At 40.9% G+C, this 14,111-nt stretch overlaps 1 protein-coding gene and 1 non-coding gene across 2 annotated transcripts in view; both read right to left on the bottom strand.

The window, feature by feature from the left end:
- The window catches only part of IPO7 (importin 7), a 55,584-nt gene that overhangs the window by 15,880 nt on the left and 25,593 nt on the right, over positions 1-14,111 (bottom strand). Inside the window, exons 9-19 of the mRNA XM_006277494.4 lie at positions 11,585-11,719; positions 9,548-9,647; positions 8,438-8,514; positions 7,925-8,041; positions 6,972-7,061; positions 6,270-6,435; positions 5,508-5,668; positions 4,458-4,586; positions 2,102-2,168; positions 1,889-2,014; positions 1,469-1,566 (exon numbers count right to left, since the gene is read on the bottom strand). Coding sequence (XP_006277556.3) covers positions 1,469-1,566; positions 1,889-2,014; positions 2,102-2,168; positions 4,458-4,586; positions 5,508-5,668; positions 6,270-6,435; positions 6,972-7,061; positions 7,925-8,041; positions 8,438-8,514; positions 9,548-9,647; positions 11,585-11,719 — 1,266 coding nt within the window. The remainder of the gene's footprint in view (positions 1-1,468; positions 1,567-1,888; positions 2,015-2,101; positions 2,169-4,457; positions 4,587-5,507; positions 5,669-6,269; positions 6,436-6,971; positions 7,062-7,924; positions 8,042-8,437; positions 8,515-9,547; positions 9,648-11,584; positions 11,720-14,111) is intronic.
- On the bottom strand, positions 6,596-6,776 carry LOC132248933 (small nucleolar RNA SNORA23). Its single transcript, XR_009460404.1, has one exon. It is a non-coding gene; the product is annotated as a small nucleolar RNA SNORA23 (small nucleolar RNA).

Below are 14,111 nucleotides of genomic sequence, written 5' to 3'. Positions count from 1 at the left end.
GTGCTGAGCGCGGTGGGGGAAACCAGCCCCTTGCCCGCCCCATGCCCGGTGCTGCAGCCGCTCGCAGCCCGTGTGGCGCTGCCTGTGCCTGCTCTGGACAGCCCCGCGTGGGCTGCGAGCGGCTGCAGCAGGGAGCACCAGCCACAGGGTGGGCGAGGGGCCACTTTTCTCCGCACAGGGAAGGAGCCCAGGGAAAAGCTGAGCGCAGGGGGGAAAGCAGCCCCTCACCTGCCCCATGGCCAGCGCTCCCTGCTGCAGCTGCTCGCAGCCCACACAGGGCTCTCTGGAGCAGGCACAGGCAGACCCACATGGCCTGCGAGCAGCTGCAGCATGGGGCGCTGGCCACGGGGCAGGAAACAGGCTGCTTACCCTCCCTCCCCCCATACTCCTTCCCTGCCTGGGGTGCCACCCCCCGCCCTTCTTCCCCCCCCCACTTACCTGCGGTTCCAGCATGGGGCAGCCATGTGCTCCCAGGCTTCCCCTGGGTCCTACTGCCCTTGGCTCCTGTCATTTTTGACAGAAACCAAGGGCAGAGAAATATTAATTTTCTACATTTCTTAGGGGTCCTGAAGGCCTGATCCAGCCCATGGGCCGTATTCTGCCCACCTGAGTTAACCTTTTTCTCTCGTAAGTTCTCTTGTGAGCTTTATATTCAGCCCAAGATGAGTTCAGATTTTAGTTGGCCTAATAAAAGATATCAGATTTACCCAAAGAACCTTGTCTGCCTATGCCCTTAGACTAACAAGGCTACAATCAATACCCTTGAACCATGGAAAGGTAATCACACAGAGTTGTGAAAAGTCATTTTTAAATGAGTTCAGTTGTTTAATCAGACCAGAAATTACCATACAATGTAGGTGACTGACCATATAACTCCTAACAGTGAATCTCAAGTAGTGAATACAAACAGCTAGGTAGCAAACTAATAGTCTAAAATTTGTTTACCAATGCTACTCAATTATAGGCAAACACACTGATAAAAATCAACCTAAATTGCAAACACAAATATTTCACGATCAAATTCAAACTTCCAACCAAGAGGGAATACCATGGACATTTCAGTGTAAACCAGGAGTTGGCAATCTAGCCTCAGGCTGGTGTACCTGGGAGGTGGGCTTCCACATTGTTTTGGGTGCAGGGGGCTGCAATAAGAAAAGCTACAGCAGCTGTGACTCTATGGAATGGGCTGGGTTGGAAGCAGCCCATGCTTAGCACTAAGCTCACTTAAAAGAGCACCCCCACTTTCCCCCAAAAATGTTACCAACTCTGGCTCTGTGCTGTGTGCAGCCTGAGCCATACTGGCTCCACGTGGGCTGGGGCCAGCACATGCTGCATGCGACAAGTAGCACTGTGGGCCAAATGATACAGCTCTGCAGGCCACATCTTTGACACACCTGCTGTAAAGCATGTCTTATATTTAGTACAAAGGCATACATTTCACACAGGTTGATCACAGGGATCTACGTACCTTTTTGCACATACTGTAGATCATTTCAAGATATTTTGTGTCAGACAGAAGAGTGCCTGTGTCAACAGTAACATAGTTGTGCAAGAGAGGCATCATATCTGTATTAAACAAAAGCAGTCAGTTAGCTGTTGGACATATCTTTCCTATGGCTAGCTGTTATATACAGCTTTCAGTCTGTTTTTAAGATGTTAAACACAGAGAGGTTGGCCAACATACTGGACTATCACCTGAAAAGTGGAGTTTTAGATAGCTTAAAATAAAACAGCCTTGGTCACTGGCACAGTAAAATAATGTATAGAAAATATAGTGTCCTTTGGCTATTCTTTAAATTTAAATGAAGACACATTTCATTTTATATCTGGAATCAAATTTATGAAACCCACTATCCTTGGGCCTTATTTTTTAATCAGGATTTCTTACCAGTAAAATAATCAAAGCCATCTTGCTGAAAGACTTCAAAGACAAGAGGCAAAAGCTGCCACATCTGTGCAGAGACTTGCTGACAGGTCAGACTGTGAGCCAAGGAAAATATCTCCTCATAAAATTCTGAAACATAAGGAATTCTTCATTAAACTGAATGTTGATCACATAGATTTCAATTAAGACAAAAAAAAAAAAAAAAGGTGCAGGTACCTAAAACATGCTGCTGTAAAACTGTTCCAATTACTTGCAAACAGATTCCTTCCAACTGCTGGGTAATCTGAAAAAAAGAGGGTTAAATTAATTTCAAACACTTCAGAGTTGGGATTAAATACACAGTTTAAAAACAAAATCCTTTTAGAAAGCTTTTCTAAAGTAAATTGTTTTTTAGAAGATGACACAAAATTACAAATCTTAAAGGAAGTCCTAGTGTTAGAACACCATATTACAGCCATACGCTTACAGCTGATGACCTCAATCTTTCTAACAGAACCTTTTTGGTGGAACACTATTCCTCTTTGGGTGTTGGAAGAAACATATTTCGAGGTTCCTTACTTATGTTTGCTATAAAGCTTGTTCTTTTAATTTTTTTCAGAAAAATATTTTAGTCTTCATAAAACTAATAGAGGTACTCAACCCCTGGCCTGCAGGCCAGATCTGGCCTCCCAGTGCCATGTCATCCATCCCGTGGGACTCCTCATGGATCAGTGGGGAGCCCCACAGGCCATGGCCCTGTGCACTAGATTGGACACACAATGCAGTGGGGCCTGATCTCAAAACATAGTCAGGGGATGGCAGCACAGAGCCCAGAAACTGATCGTAGCAGGTTGGACCAGGTGGAGATAGTGCAAGGTTCAAGCCAGCCCACAGACAGGCCCCAGGCCCCGCATCTGACCCATGGGGCTAAAATATCAGGCCCAACTTATATAAAATATCTGCATATCTAATATAACAGCAAAGAAAACCACTGAGTTGGGAAAAAAAAATCCCTGTCCCACAGAACTCAGATTTCAAGAGTCTATCTGATTCAGACTAGAGACTTCAATTTCTGTCTCTTATCTCCAGTATGTACCCCAACCACCCAACCTGGGGTGGGTGAGCTACTGAGTCAGTCTCTCTTTTCCCAGTGAATAAACTGATAAGAACAGATTGAATTTTATTAGCAGATGTTTAGAACTGTGAATCCAAAAAGATGACAAAGCCAGTAGGGAAATACAGCTCGCCCGAGCGAGGGACTAACATAGGAGGGATGGGGGTGAGGAGGGGAACGCAACTAGGTTACAGAAAATACAATGTTAGCCAACTAAGCCCGGGGTACTACACTTGATCTGAGCCTTCAAGAGGCCAAAAAGATTTATACCAACTGCAAAAACAAACAGTCTGGTGGTTAGGGCACTCTCCTGAGACTGGTGATAGTAAGAGCAGGGACCCAAACTGAGTCACCTGCACACACACAAGTGCCCACAGTGCTAATCATAGGTTTGGAAGGGACCTTGAGGTCCCACTTGGTCCAACCCCCTGCAAAAATACTCTATTATCCCTGTCCAATACTCTTCTTGTTGCTTCATTGAAGGTGATTCCTTAACTTCCCTGGGCAGTCTATTCTACCACCTTACTGCTCTAACAGTAAGGAAGTTTTTTCCTGAACTCTAATCTAAATCTACTTTGCTACAGTTTACAGCCACTGCTCTACATCCTACCCTTTGTGGCAAGGTTGAGGTTGCAGTCCCTTTTCTATCAGATGTGTGAAAGCTGCTAGTGCCCTACTGTAATCACCTTCTCTGAAAGCTAAATATGCCCAGCTTTCCTCCCAATCCCCTTAAACATTTTTGTTGCCTGCCTTTGTACCCTTTGTAATTTCTCCATCCTTTTTTAAAAAAAAGAAAAGAAAAATCAGAAGTGAAGGCAGGCCTTGAATAGCAAGAGTATCTGTTGGACAAATTATACTCAGACTAGAGGCACCACACATACTGTACTAGCAAATCTCAATAGTGCAGATTTACCTTTTCTGAAGGATCTAGCAACACAAACTAAACAGATAAAACCCTAGTGCACTGATTTTGACCTTATGCAGATCTTCTAACATTCTGCTGTGTGGCAAGCAGAAAATGAAATCAGCAGACTGTTGTAAGTTAAGTGCTATTAGGTGTATTTTTCCTCCAAGAACTGATTACATCAAGGCAGACATTTCTAGCACAGCTGGCAAAATTCTTTTATTTTAAACAAACACACAAACTGAGGAAATGATATCTCCCAGTTCTAGTTGTTAGTCTCCATTTGCTGTAACATATAGAAGAATTATATGTTACAGGACAGCACATTTTCAATGGCGAGTATGTTATGCTCTGTGATTGTATATACCATATTAGACACACAAAGCCCACCTTGCATTGATTTAAAATATCTCTGTGTATAGGTGTATAGAAGTGTTTCAGCCATTTCCAAGATGTTCAGGCTGAAACAGTATAGATTTTCAAGATTTACCATTATACACTGACTTTTTTTTAACCAAACTACTGTACTTTCCAGTGTCAAGGCATTTAATGACTTAGAAAGAATTTTTCTTCACCTCTTTGTGATCTTCAACTACACTGAGAAGTGTATCTATGGTGTTCAATATTCCCATTGCTGTCACTGCTTTGTCATCACTGCCTTCTTCGTCTGGTCCAGTCTGGATTACCTGATTAAATGTCATTGCCTGAAGAACAATGAAATACCAGTTTAATGCGTCATTTAAGTAGCTTTTTTTTTTAAAAAAGGATATACCTAGGGATGATTGCACAAGTTCAAGACTTTATGAATGTTTGGGTTTTTTTTTTCCTTAAACAATGAATACAAGTGAATGCTAATTACCCCAAATCCTTCAAAGACAGATTTTTTTCCTGACATTGTTTTAAAAAAAAACAAACCCTATATTTTTCAATTTTTGCAACTCTCAGACATTTAAATACAAAGAATTAGAACTGTAAGTTACATTTCATCATATGCAACAGAACTCAAGAGAATTACTAAATGGTTTAACAAACAAGACAATTTTTCTAAAACACATCTGGAGTACATTAGATTACTGTACATGCACTACTAGAATAAAGAGTAAAATTAACATTTTCAGTTTTTATAAACCACTACCCTAAGCATGAATGGCCTGATTTTAAAATAAGCAATCTGGCTGCCATGCTTATCAAACTGCAAGTACAACATACTGATGTTTAAGCATGCAATTGCACTTACAAAATCAGCTGCTATGTGCAGGTGCTTTTAGTTTAATAAACTAATATTTAACACCCAATCTGCTCCTAAATCCACTTTAAAAGTATAAAGAATAACAACGTCAAGTAAGACAGTGTGAAATGATTCTACAGTATGCGCAAAAATGAGTTACAAGGGTTATTTAGTCTGAATTAATGACTGGTATTTCATTATGGGATATGTTTGCTATTGTCCTGTAATGTACCCCAACAGCAGCTTTTCAACACAGGGCAGCCCAAACAGCAATAAAATTATTGAGCTACCTTAACATGTTTAATCGAGCTGGTATGCAAATCAGCTGACAAGTGACAGTCATCTTTATTTCCGTCATGTTAAATATTCTTCTTCAGTGCAAGATCACAAGTCTTACCAAATGCTGGGTCATTTCCACTGCAATGGGAGTAACCTCTTCACTATATTCACAGATCATCTTTTGAATCACATTAGTGAGATCATCATTTTCAGTCTCTCTTATAATATGAAGCAGTGCCTGCATTACAGGTCTAATGAATGGTGTAATATATTCCTTAGCTGCAAGATAAATAGAAGGAAAACAGAAATTACGTTGATTCTTACTTTGTGATACTTAACACCCAACCATATAGGCATAAGAAAACAAATCAACACACACTTAAACGTTTGATATGTGGTTTTCATACAACTAAAGCCAAGACATTAATAAAAGATTACTACAGTACTATTAAAAGTTGAAGACAATTTGAAAAAAAAAAACCCCATGAAAACTTATTTATACAGTGATAACACACAACAGTAAAAACACCTGACTATGTCAAGTTTAATAAAAACAAGGTGTTGCTTTTAGACTCCTAACTCCAGCTGGGAAGTAAATAACGAATAACTATATGTTGCGAGGTCTGTTTCTTTTTAAACTTACTGAGCCAACACAGAAGATGTTCCACCCCCCTAAATATGTCAAGTATTTTATCCCAAACTAATGCTGGCAAACTACTATCAGTAGAAAATAAGGAAATCTGACAAAAAGATTCTCTTGGACATTCATGCTTGGTCCATAGAAAGACTGCATTATATCTTTTTTGCTTCAACTGTTTTCTTCTGAAATGCACAAGGAGATTTTTCTGCCTGAAAATTGGAAAAAAAGGGAAAGAAGTACCTTTCTCTTGATTACTAATCAGAACCTGAAGTGCTATGGCAGCTTCCACTTTCACAGGCATTTCCCTATCATCAATCAGACATCGTCTTGTGAGTTCGAGGGCTGTCTGGAGGTTCTGGTCACTCTTAAATTTAACTTCACAAAAATAATGAAGGACCCAGCAAGCCTGAGGAAAAAAAAAGATTCTTAAACAAAGAAAGGGGATGTTTAAAACTGCATCAGTGAATGGGCAATTATCTATAAGCAAAGTAGTAATCTAAAAATCTATGGTTCATCTGTATTTTAAACACTGTTTATTAATTACAACATTATAAAACTTTCAAAAAAGATGTTTGAGAATTTGGAGGCTGGTCAGTGGTAAGTTTGTCTTTTAGACTTCACTAGACCAGTACTATGATCTCAAGTTAATCTTTGGCCACAGGTTCTGTGTGAGCAGTACAGTCTAAGTGCAAAACACAAATACACCATACCACCAGACACAGATGGGAACTATGCACACAGTACTGCAGCCATTTTAAAGAAAGTTTGTTACATCTTACAAAATCAATATGCTTATGAGTAAAAGTCATTACAGAAAGATGCAAATAGCATGTTAACTTGTAGCAAGATGTAATGATTTGTCTTCTCCATGTTTCACTGCAGAAGACAAACATTCAAATAAATTATATTTTGTGTAAGTTCCTATGCATATGCAGTTCTTACCCGTGCTCTCATGTAACCCAGCTCACTGCTGAAGAGAGGGAACACATGATTCTGCAACATATATTCCATCTGATCTTTGTATATCTTCTTCTGTCAGAATATTAAGACAATTACATCAGTTTGTGTTTTTAAAGAAAAATCAAAATAAGGAAAAATAGTTATTAATCCATCTTCTCATTTTACACATAAAAATGTCAGTAGAAGTGGTCAAGAACCCTTGACCAACCCCAAGAGAAAAAAAAATTCTTCCTAATATACCCTGATTTGAAGTAACAGAAAGCTTTCCTATTTTCAACCAACAACACACATTTTTTTATCCTGTCATCCCTTGGCTCTTGAAAACTTTCTCTCCACTCACCTTAAGCAAACAAGGTTGCAAAACTCATTACAAAACTAGTGTTTTTTTCTTTAACAGGAAAAAAGGGGGACTAGCTACATCTGTATGTCCTGACCAAAATTTTCTAATATGAAAAGCCAGGAATTTAGCTAAGTAAAAGAAAAAAATCCTGCATAACAACTATCTTCAGATCAGAAACCAGAAAAAAAAAAGTTCTAGAAACTTAAAAAAACCCCATTAAAATAATATTACCATTCAAAAGTATTCACATTCTTTGGTGTCAACACATCAGAAGTATGCATGCTTTTTTCTGCAGTTTAACTTTAAGAGACTGAGGCAAAAACCTGTACAATAACGTTTGCAATCGTTTAGAAGCCATATAATTAAAGTTCCATGATGAGGGAGTGGGAAACAGCGACTCCTATACCAAAAGACTGAAAATTCAGGGAACTAAATCTCCATTATTTTAAAACTTGGGTTGGGAGGAAAGGATAGGGGAAAAAGAACCAGGAGACCCAGTAGATAAAAATGTGTGGTTACTTTTAGAGATACACAAAGCTCTTGGACCAGAGGCAATATCTTTTATTAGACCAACTAACTTATTAGACCAACTTACTTTTAGAAGAATTTCAGCTAAAGAACCAATCATATGCAGAGCACCATCTTTCTTACGAGGATCAGCATTTGGCTCTGTGAGGATCTGATAACAGAAGCCCATAGTTTTCTGCAAAACCTAATTTAAGTATAATGGGTGTTAGTCAAAATAATACAGACAATTTTTGAAATACCACTCTCCATTCTCTAAAGTGCTGAAACCCCTTAAAAATATTTTATCTTAATAAGTCTAGAATTTAAATAGTACTTTATGCTGCCAAAACATTGCCACTTTGATATATAACACCTTGACACGTTAGCAAACTATGCTACTTCACCTTAAACAGACTCCTAACAATGGATGAATATCAAGCAAATGTCTAGAAAACAGTAGGAACCATAAAGTTTACTGTAATCCTGCATATTATAAAGACCATCTTTTGTTTTAAATCTCACTCAGTAAGATGCACTGAAAATATCAAACATTGTGAATAGCTGGTTTGTTTAATCCAGAATTAATCCTTAAATAACTTACCTCTTTCCTTTTACTACATGCTGTAAACAACAACGTCTGAGCAGCAGTTGTAGGGGAAATAAAGTCCTCAAATACATCTATTAAATAAATTTAAAACAAACTATAAATTTATGTCCTTTAGTACAAGTCACAATGCTAAAATAATCTTAGGTCTAATGCAAAACAAGAGTAATACATTTTAGATTGAAGTGGTGGTCACCAAACTGTGATATGATATTAAAGACATTTCAACACAGATTTCATGTTCGTTGAAAACAAACTCCTATTTTGAACCCACAAGGCATACAGACAAGTGTTCAACCCTTTGCCTGATCTCCGTCTGCATTGCTTCTAAATTTGAGATTGTAAAGTTCCTTGCCCCAAGGAATTTCTTTCATGTCTGCAAAGGAACTAGCACACTAATTACACTTTGGAAATATGTATCAGTTGCTGTAATAGCCAGCCATAATTGACAGAGCTGAAAAACTAGAGATTTTCTACAGAGTGACTCTTTCAGAACCTTATAAAAAGGTAGTAAGGATTGCACCTTGGGGTTTTACTCTCTTAAGCAACCACTGGGATACTGGCATACTATGGTCCCAGACAAGCTAAAGTCTCAAAGTACATCCTATTCAGGAAGTCCCAATTATTCCCTTTTCATGATTACTGAGGATTAGGCCACAGGCATATTTCAAAGATAAAAGAAAGAGCCAAATAGCTATTAGCACGAAAACTAGAATCGGACCATACAAGACCTGAAAAGCAACTACTGTATTTGCCATATACACTTTTAAAATTACATTTGGGTAACTGTTTTTTGAGCAAATAAAATTAAAAGAGCGTAAGTCTATCTGAATAAAATTTGCAGAATTTCCAAGTTTGATTCATTCCTTTAAAAGCTATAAGGAAACTTAGCTTGGCCACCTACACTGAGAACAATACGCCTTAACAATTCAATCATCTGTAGGTATACTGATAAGCACTGAATACCTCACTTAAAAATAAAAGCACCACACACTTAAAAAAAAAAAAAAAGAAGTATGCCACATCTTTTGTTTCACAGAATAAAAAAAATACTAGCTTTGTTTCAAATTATTTTAATTGTATAAATGTAAATTTTTAAATTCTCACCAAACTTCATGCGTATATATTCATATGGGTCTTCCTGCCACAGTTCCTCATCAGCATCTGTATAGCACATCAATGGAAAAATAACATCTTGGATAATTCCCTGCAATTAAAAAGTAAAAAAACAAAAACAAACAAAAAAACAAAACAAAAAAACAAAACAAAAAAAAACAAAGAAGAGCCTAAAGCTATTAAACCAGACCTGATTTCCTTTCCTCTATATTAAAACAACTTACAAATTTCTCCTTTATACTTTTAAAAAAAATAGGACAGAAGCACTCCCACATTCTAACAATTTAACTGTCTGCCTTGAATGAGGAAAATCCAATATGTTCAAAATGTAGGTAGAACTATAAGGCAATGCAAGAAATTATGTTAATTCAAAATGTAGGTAGAACTGCAAGGCAATGCAAGGAATTGTGTTTAATTTTGTACAGTAAGATGGCCAGATGCTGACAATTCTGAGTTTGTTGTGGTACTGTGCTATGCTGTACATTTCTAATCCTTAAAAAAAAAACTCCACAATGATAGGCTCAATGCATCGAGGACAGAAAGGGCTGATGTTGTCCAAGAGCTTTGTAGACCTTACTACATTAAGAGGGTTTTAATTTGTAAGTCTATTTGGATGTCTCAGGTCCCAAAATGATAGTAACCTATCTTAATATTATAAACACATGTCTTAAAAGTCTTTAAAAAGGAGCCTTTACCTAACTGGGATTTGGCTGTTATTCTGACTGGGAGAGTGTATTAATGGTCCCAAATTTTGCTACAATTTACACATAGGCTTGAAGTCAATGGCATCACTCCCAGTGCATGAAGTTAGCACGTGTAAGATTTTGCAGGGCTGAAGCTCATGTGTTGCATTACCTAAATGCCTTCAGTTCTAGCCAAAAGCCACTGACAGACATGGAAAAAAAACACAGTGCTTTATCAGAAGAGGAAGCGCATCAGTTTGACCTGGCTTGCCCAACATCTGTATAGACAATACGCTTCAGCAGGGCTTTTGGCCCTTATATCTACTAGCTGATTTAATCATCAGCTAGTATGATACCTAGCTGATTTAATCATCAGCTAGTATGATATCTAGCTGATTTAATCATCAGCTAGCTTTTATCTACTAGCTGATGATTAAATCAGCTAGTAGATAAAAGCGCCAAAAAGCCCTGCTTAAGCGTGAAATCTATACAGATGTTGGGCGAACCAGGACAAACTGACACAATGCCTCTTTTGGGCATGTGTTGCACTTGGTGCAGGGGCACGCTGAGCTGAAAGTAAATTAAATGCATTTTTGGCACCGGGAATGGGCCTCCGAGCTTGCTCCAACCCCTCCACGTATTGGGCCCAGTATTTAGTGCCTCCGGGCCCAGTGCCCGCTCCCCTCCCAGGGGAGCGCCTTCCTCCTCTGTCGTTTCCAAAAGCAGCAGGGGTGGGGCTGCAACCCCTGGGCGACCCCGCGGGGCAGACCCTATGCAAAGGGCTGCCGCTAGGCAGCATTGCCCCCCCCCCGGCAGCGGGGGACTGGGGCCCCGTGGCCCAGGCAGGCAGGGGGTGCGGGCTGGGAGCCCGCCCAGCCTGCGGGGGCCCACCGCGGCCCCAGGGGCAGCACCCGGAGGGCTGGGGAGGCCGGTGGGCCAGGGCCTTCCCCGCTACAGGCAGGCCTTGCAGCCTCTCTCTCTGTCTCTCGCCCCCTGGCTCAGCAAGCACTGTTTTATTTTGTTTTATTCACATCTGTAAGAAGCCAGAGGCTTTATAATGAACCAACCAAAACAGGAGGTGGCAACCTACAATTCATGGGCTAGACTTGGCCTACACAGCCAAGGGACTTCTGAGGCACTTCAGCTGCACAAGGCTTCGCCCATATGGTAGAGATAAATGGCAACAGCATCACTGCCAAGGCAAGACAGAAGGAATGCTAGTTGGAACTGAGGCTGCGCTGAGAACTAACCTCTGTTAAATCAGCCCCCCACTGCAAAACACTGTCAAACCCTGAATCAAACGATAACTCAGTCATTTAGATAGTAATCCTAGAAAATATTTTACTTGAATATGAGGTTTCAGATTCTTCCAGGTGACAGCATGTGACACTCCTTGATTGATGTAGTTGAGTGTTTGTTGCAAAACTCTAGGAGCCATGTACTGCTTTTCCTTGTACTGATAGAGCACCTTCAGTAACACCTATAAAAATCAAATCTCATTAATAGTTTATAAAAATTCAAGTGTCTGGACAGTAACAAAAAGCCATTTAATCAGACTTCAACTATTTTTCACCTACCACAAAGCCCCCCCATAGTCTTGCAAATGTAGATTTTTACTATAGTAAAATGGATGTTGACTTTTTTAGTTAATACATGAAGAGTTGTGCTGTCTGTGCCACTTCCAGTTCACCAACACAAATGGAGTTAATTTGCTGAGGTAATTTTCAACATTATAAGAAGTGACAAATTGACAATCCTATTTTAGAAAAGACATTATTTAGGTCAGGGCTGGCCTACGTCTAAGTGGCTGGGGGACTGCACACCATGGAGCTGCAACCATGAGGGTCACATTAGTGTGAGCCAGGGGCCGCCGGACTACACATGCCCCGTGTGCTGTACATGTGTGCAGTCCCACACACACCACTGCACAATGCACCCCTGACACTGTGGGCTGTGCCACCCCACTCCTTGGGATGGGAGCAGGAAGCGAGAACTGATGAGGGGGGAGACAACAGACTTAGAGACCCTGGCTACAGCAGCAGCCAGAGGAGAGCAATGGCCAGGTAGAAGCCCAGGGGCCAGACATTATCCTTTTGCAAGCTACATACAGTCCCTGGACCACCAGTTGGACAGCTCTGATTTAGGCAATGGTGCCTCAAACTAGCAAACTACCACAGTTTGGGAACATGGTTCTAATAATGGAGCTCTTCAAAGACCAGGGTACTAACTCTTGCAACTCACTGGAAAACTCAATAGCCCAATAGCCGCAAACAGAAACAGGAAGCCCTCACATCCTGAAGTGGGGCAGGGGGCAGTAAAGGGGGGAATTTTTTGCAAAGGAGTGTTGCAGCCTCTCCCTGATTGGCTAAGGGGCCCAACTGTCAATTTCTGGGGAGGGGCAGGAAGGGCCTACCCACACCTCCAATTGGCTAAGGGGCTCCAGAAGTCCCCCCTTTCCTGGAGATTGATAGATGGCCATCTGTCAATCTCTGGGGAGGCATGCGGGGGGGTGGGGTGGGGGTGTCCCCGTACTCCACAGCAAAAATGGTGCCCAGTGCTGCAGTGGGACCACAACATCTGGAGGCAGCTGCCACAACTTAGGTAAATCCTTATCTGTAAATACCAAACATAAGTTATTTGTCTTCACATTCACCATTCTTCATGGCCTATCTCCCCTTTTCAATAACCATCTAGTCTCAGTGTTCCTAAGAAGGTTACAAAGTAGCTACTGTTGGCCACCTTAGGATGGCAGCAAAACATCCACATCCTAGGGATCCCTTAATGGTCAAGATCCACCCTAGAACCTAGCAAGAATGTGGTGAACATCCTTGCAGAACTTGGAGATGTTAAAGTCTTACGCAGTTAAAAAGTGATTGTAAATACCCTCTATTCCATATCTATTTGATCAAGATGTAACTTCCTGAGTGACTTGGAAGCTGACAAGATAGGCAAAGAATGTGAAAATCAACTGAAATGTTAATGCACTGATAAGCAAAACAAAGCAGGGCTGGGTAGCACTTTAGAAACTAACTAGTTCAGAGAAGTATAAGCTTCCCTGGGCAACAGCATACTTCACCTACTTTGTCAGATGCTACAAACAGGAATGTAATGAAGTAGGCCAGTTCTCAACCTTTTCAGGGCCAGAACACCTCCACTTCTTTAAATGTGGTGGTACCCCTGGCTGAGGACCACTACTGGTGTTGTCTCCACATACCCGAGTGCTTCTCAGCCAGGTTCAGCTGGCTCCAGAATGAAACTGTCCCACATGCCTGCTGCACAGCCAGCCCAGGAGGCTGTGGCATGTGCATGTGACACTCCTGAATTAGGGCGCACTGATGCGCCTAAAGCAGCCATGCTGTGCAGCCCTATTTGGTCCACACCCAGGTGGGGAAGGAGAGGGGAAAGGATGAGAGGAGGCAGACCAGAAAGTTCTACACAACACTAGGCAGGTTTACTGCCTGCTTTAGGCTAGAGATCCCTAATGCAGTTGGAAAGTGTGGGGTGCTTTTATCTGGTTACTGCCTCTGCAGCACCTGAGGGGGCCTCATGGGACCCCCAGGGTGCTGCAGCACCCTGGTTGAGGACCAGTGAAATAGGTTATCACCTACAAAAGTTTACACCTCTCTAAACCAGTTAAGTCTCTAGGGCATACATCTTTTTGGACACAAAGCTCTCCTTGTTAGGCTCAAGGCACTCCTCAGGAAATGCCAGCTGTTAAATTTTCACTCATGTTTTGTCTATAGAAAAAACTATACAGCAATTTTTCTGTTGCAGAGAATGCAGAGACCACAACAGATCAGACTTTTTTTTAAACTATGGATTTTTGAAATCACTGGGTTTATGCTGGCACCCTAACAGTGCTAACATTGTGT

Source organism: Alligator mississippiensis, chromosome 2 (assembly GCF_030867095.1).
Source record: "Alligator mississippiensis isolate rAllMis1 chromosome 2, rAllMis1, whole genome shotgun sequence".
Lineage (NCBI taxonomy): Eukaryota > Metazoa > Chordata > Crocodylia > Alligatoridae > Alligator > Alligator mississippiensis.
Note: the sequence above shows the minus strand (reverse complement) of the source record. Positions and strands in the feature narration are given on the sequence as shown.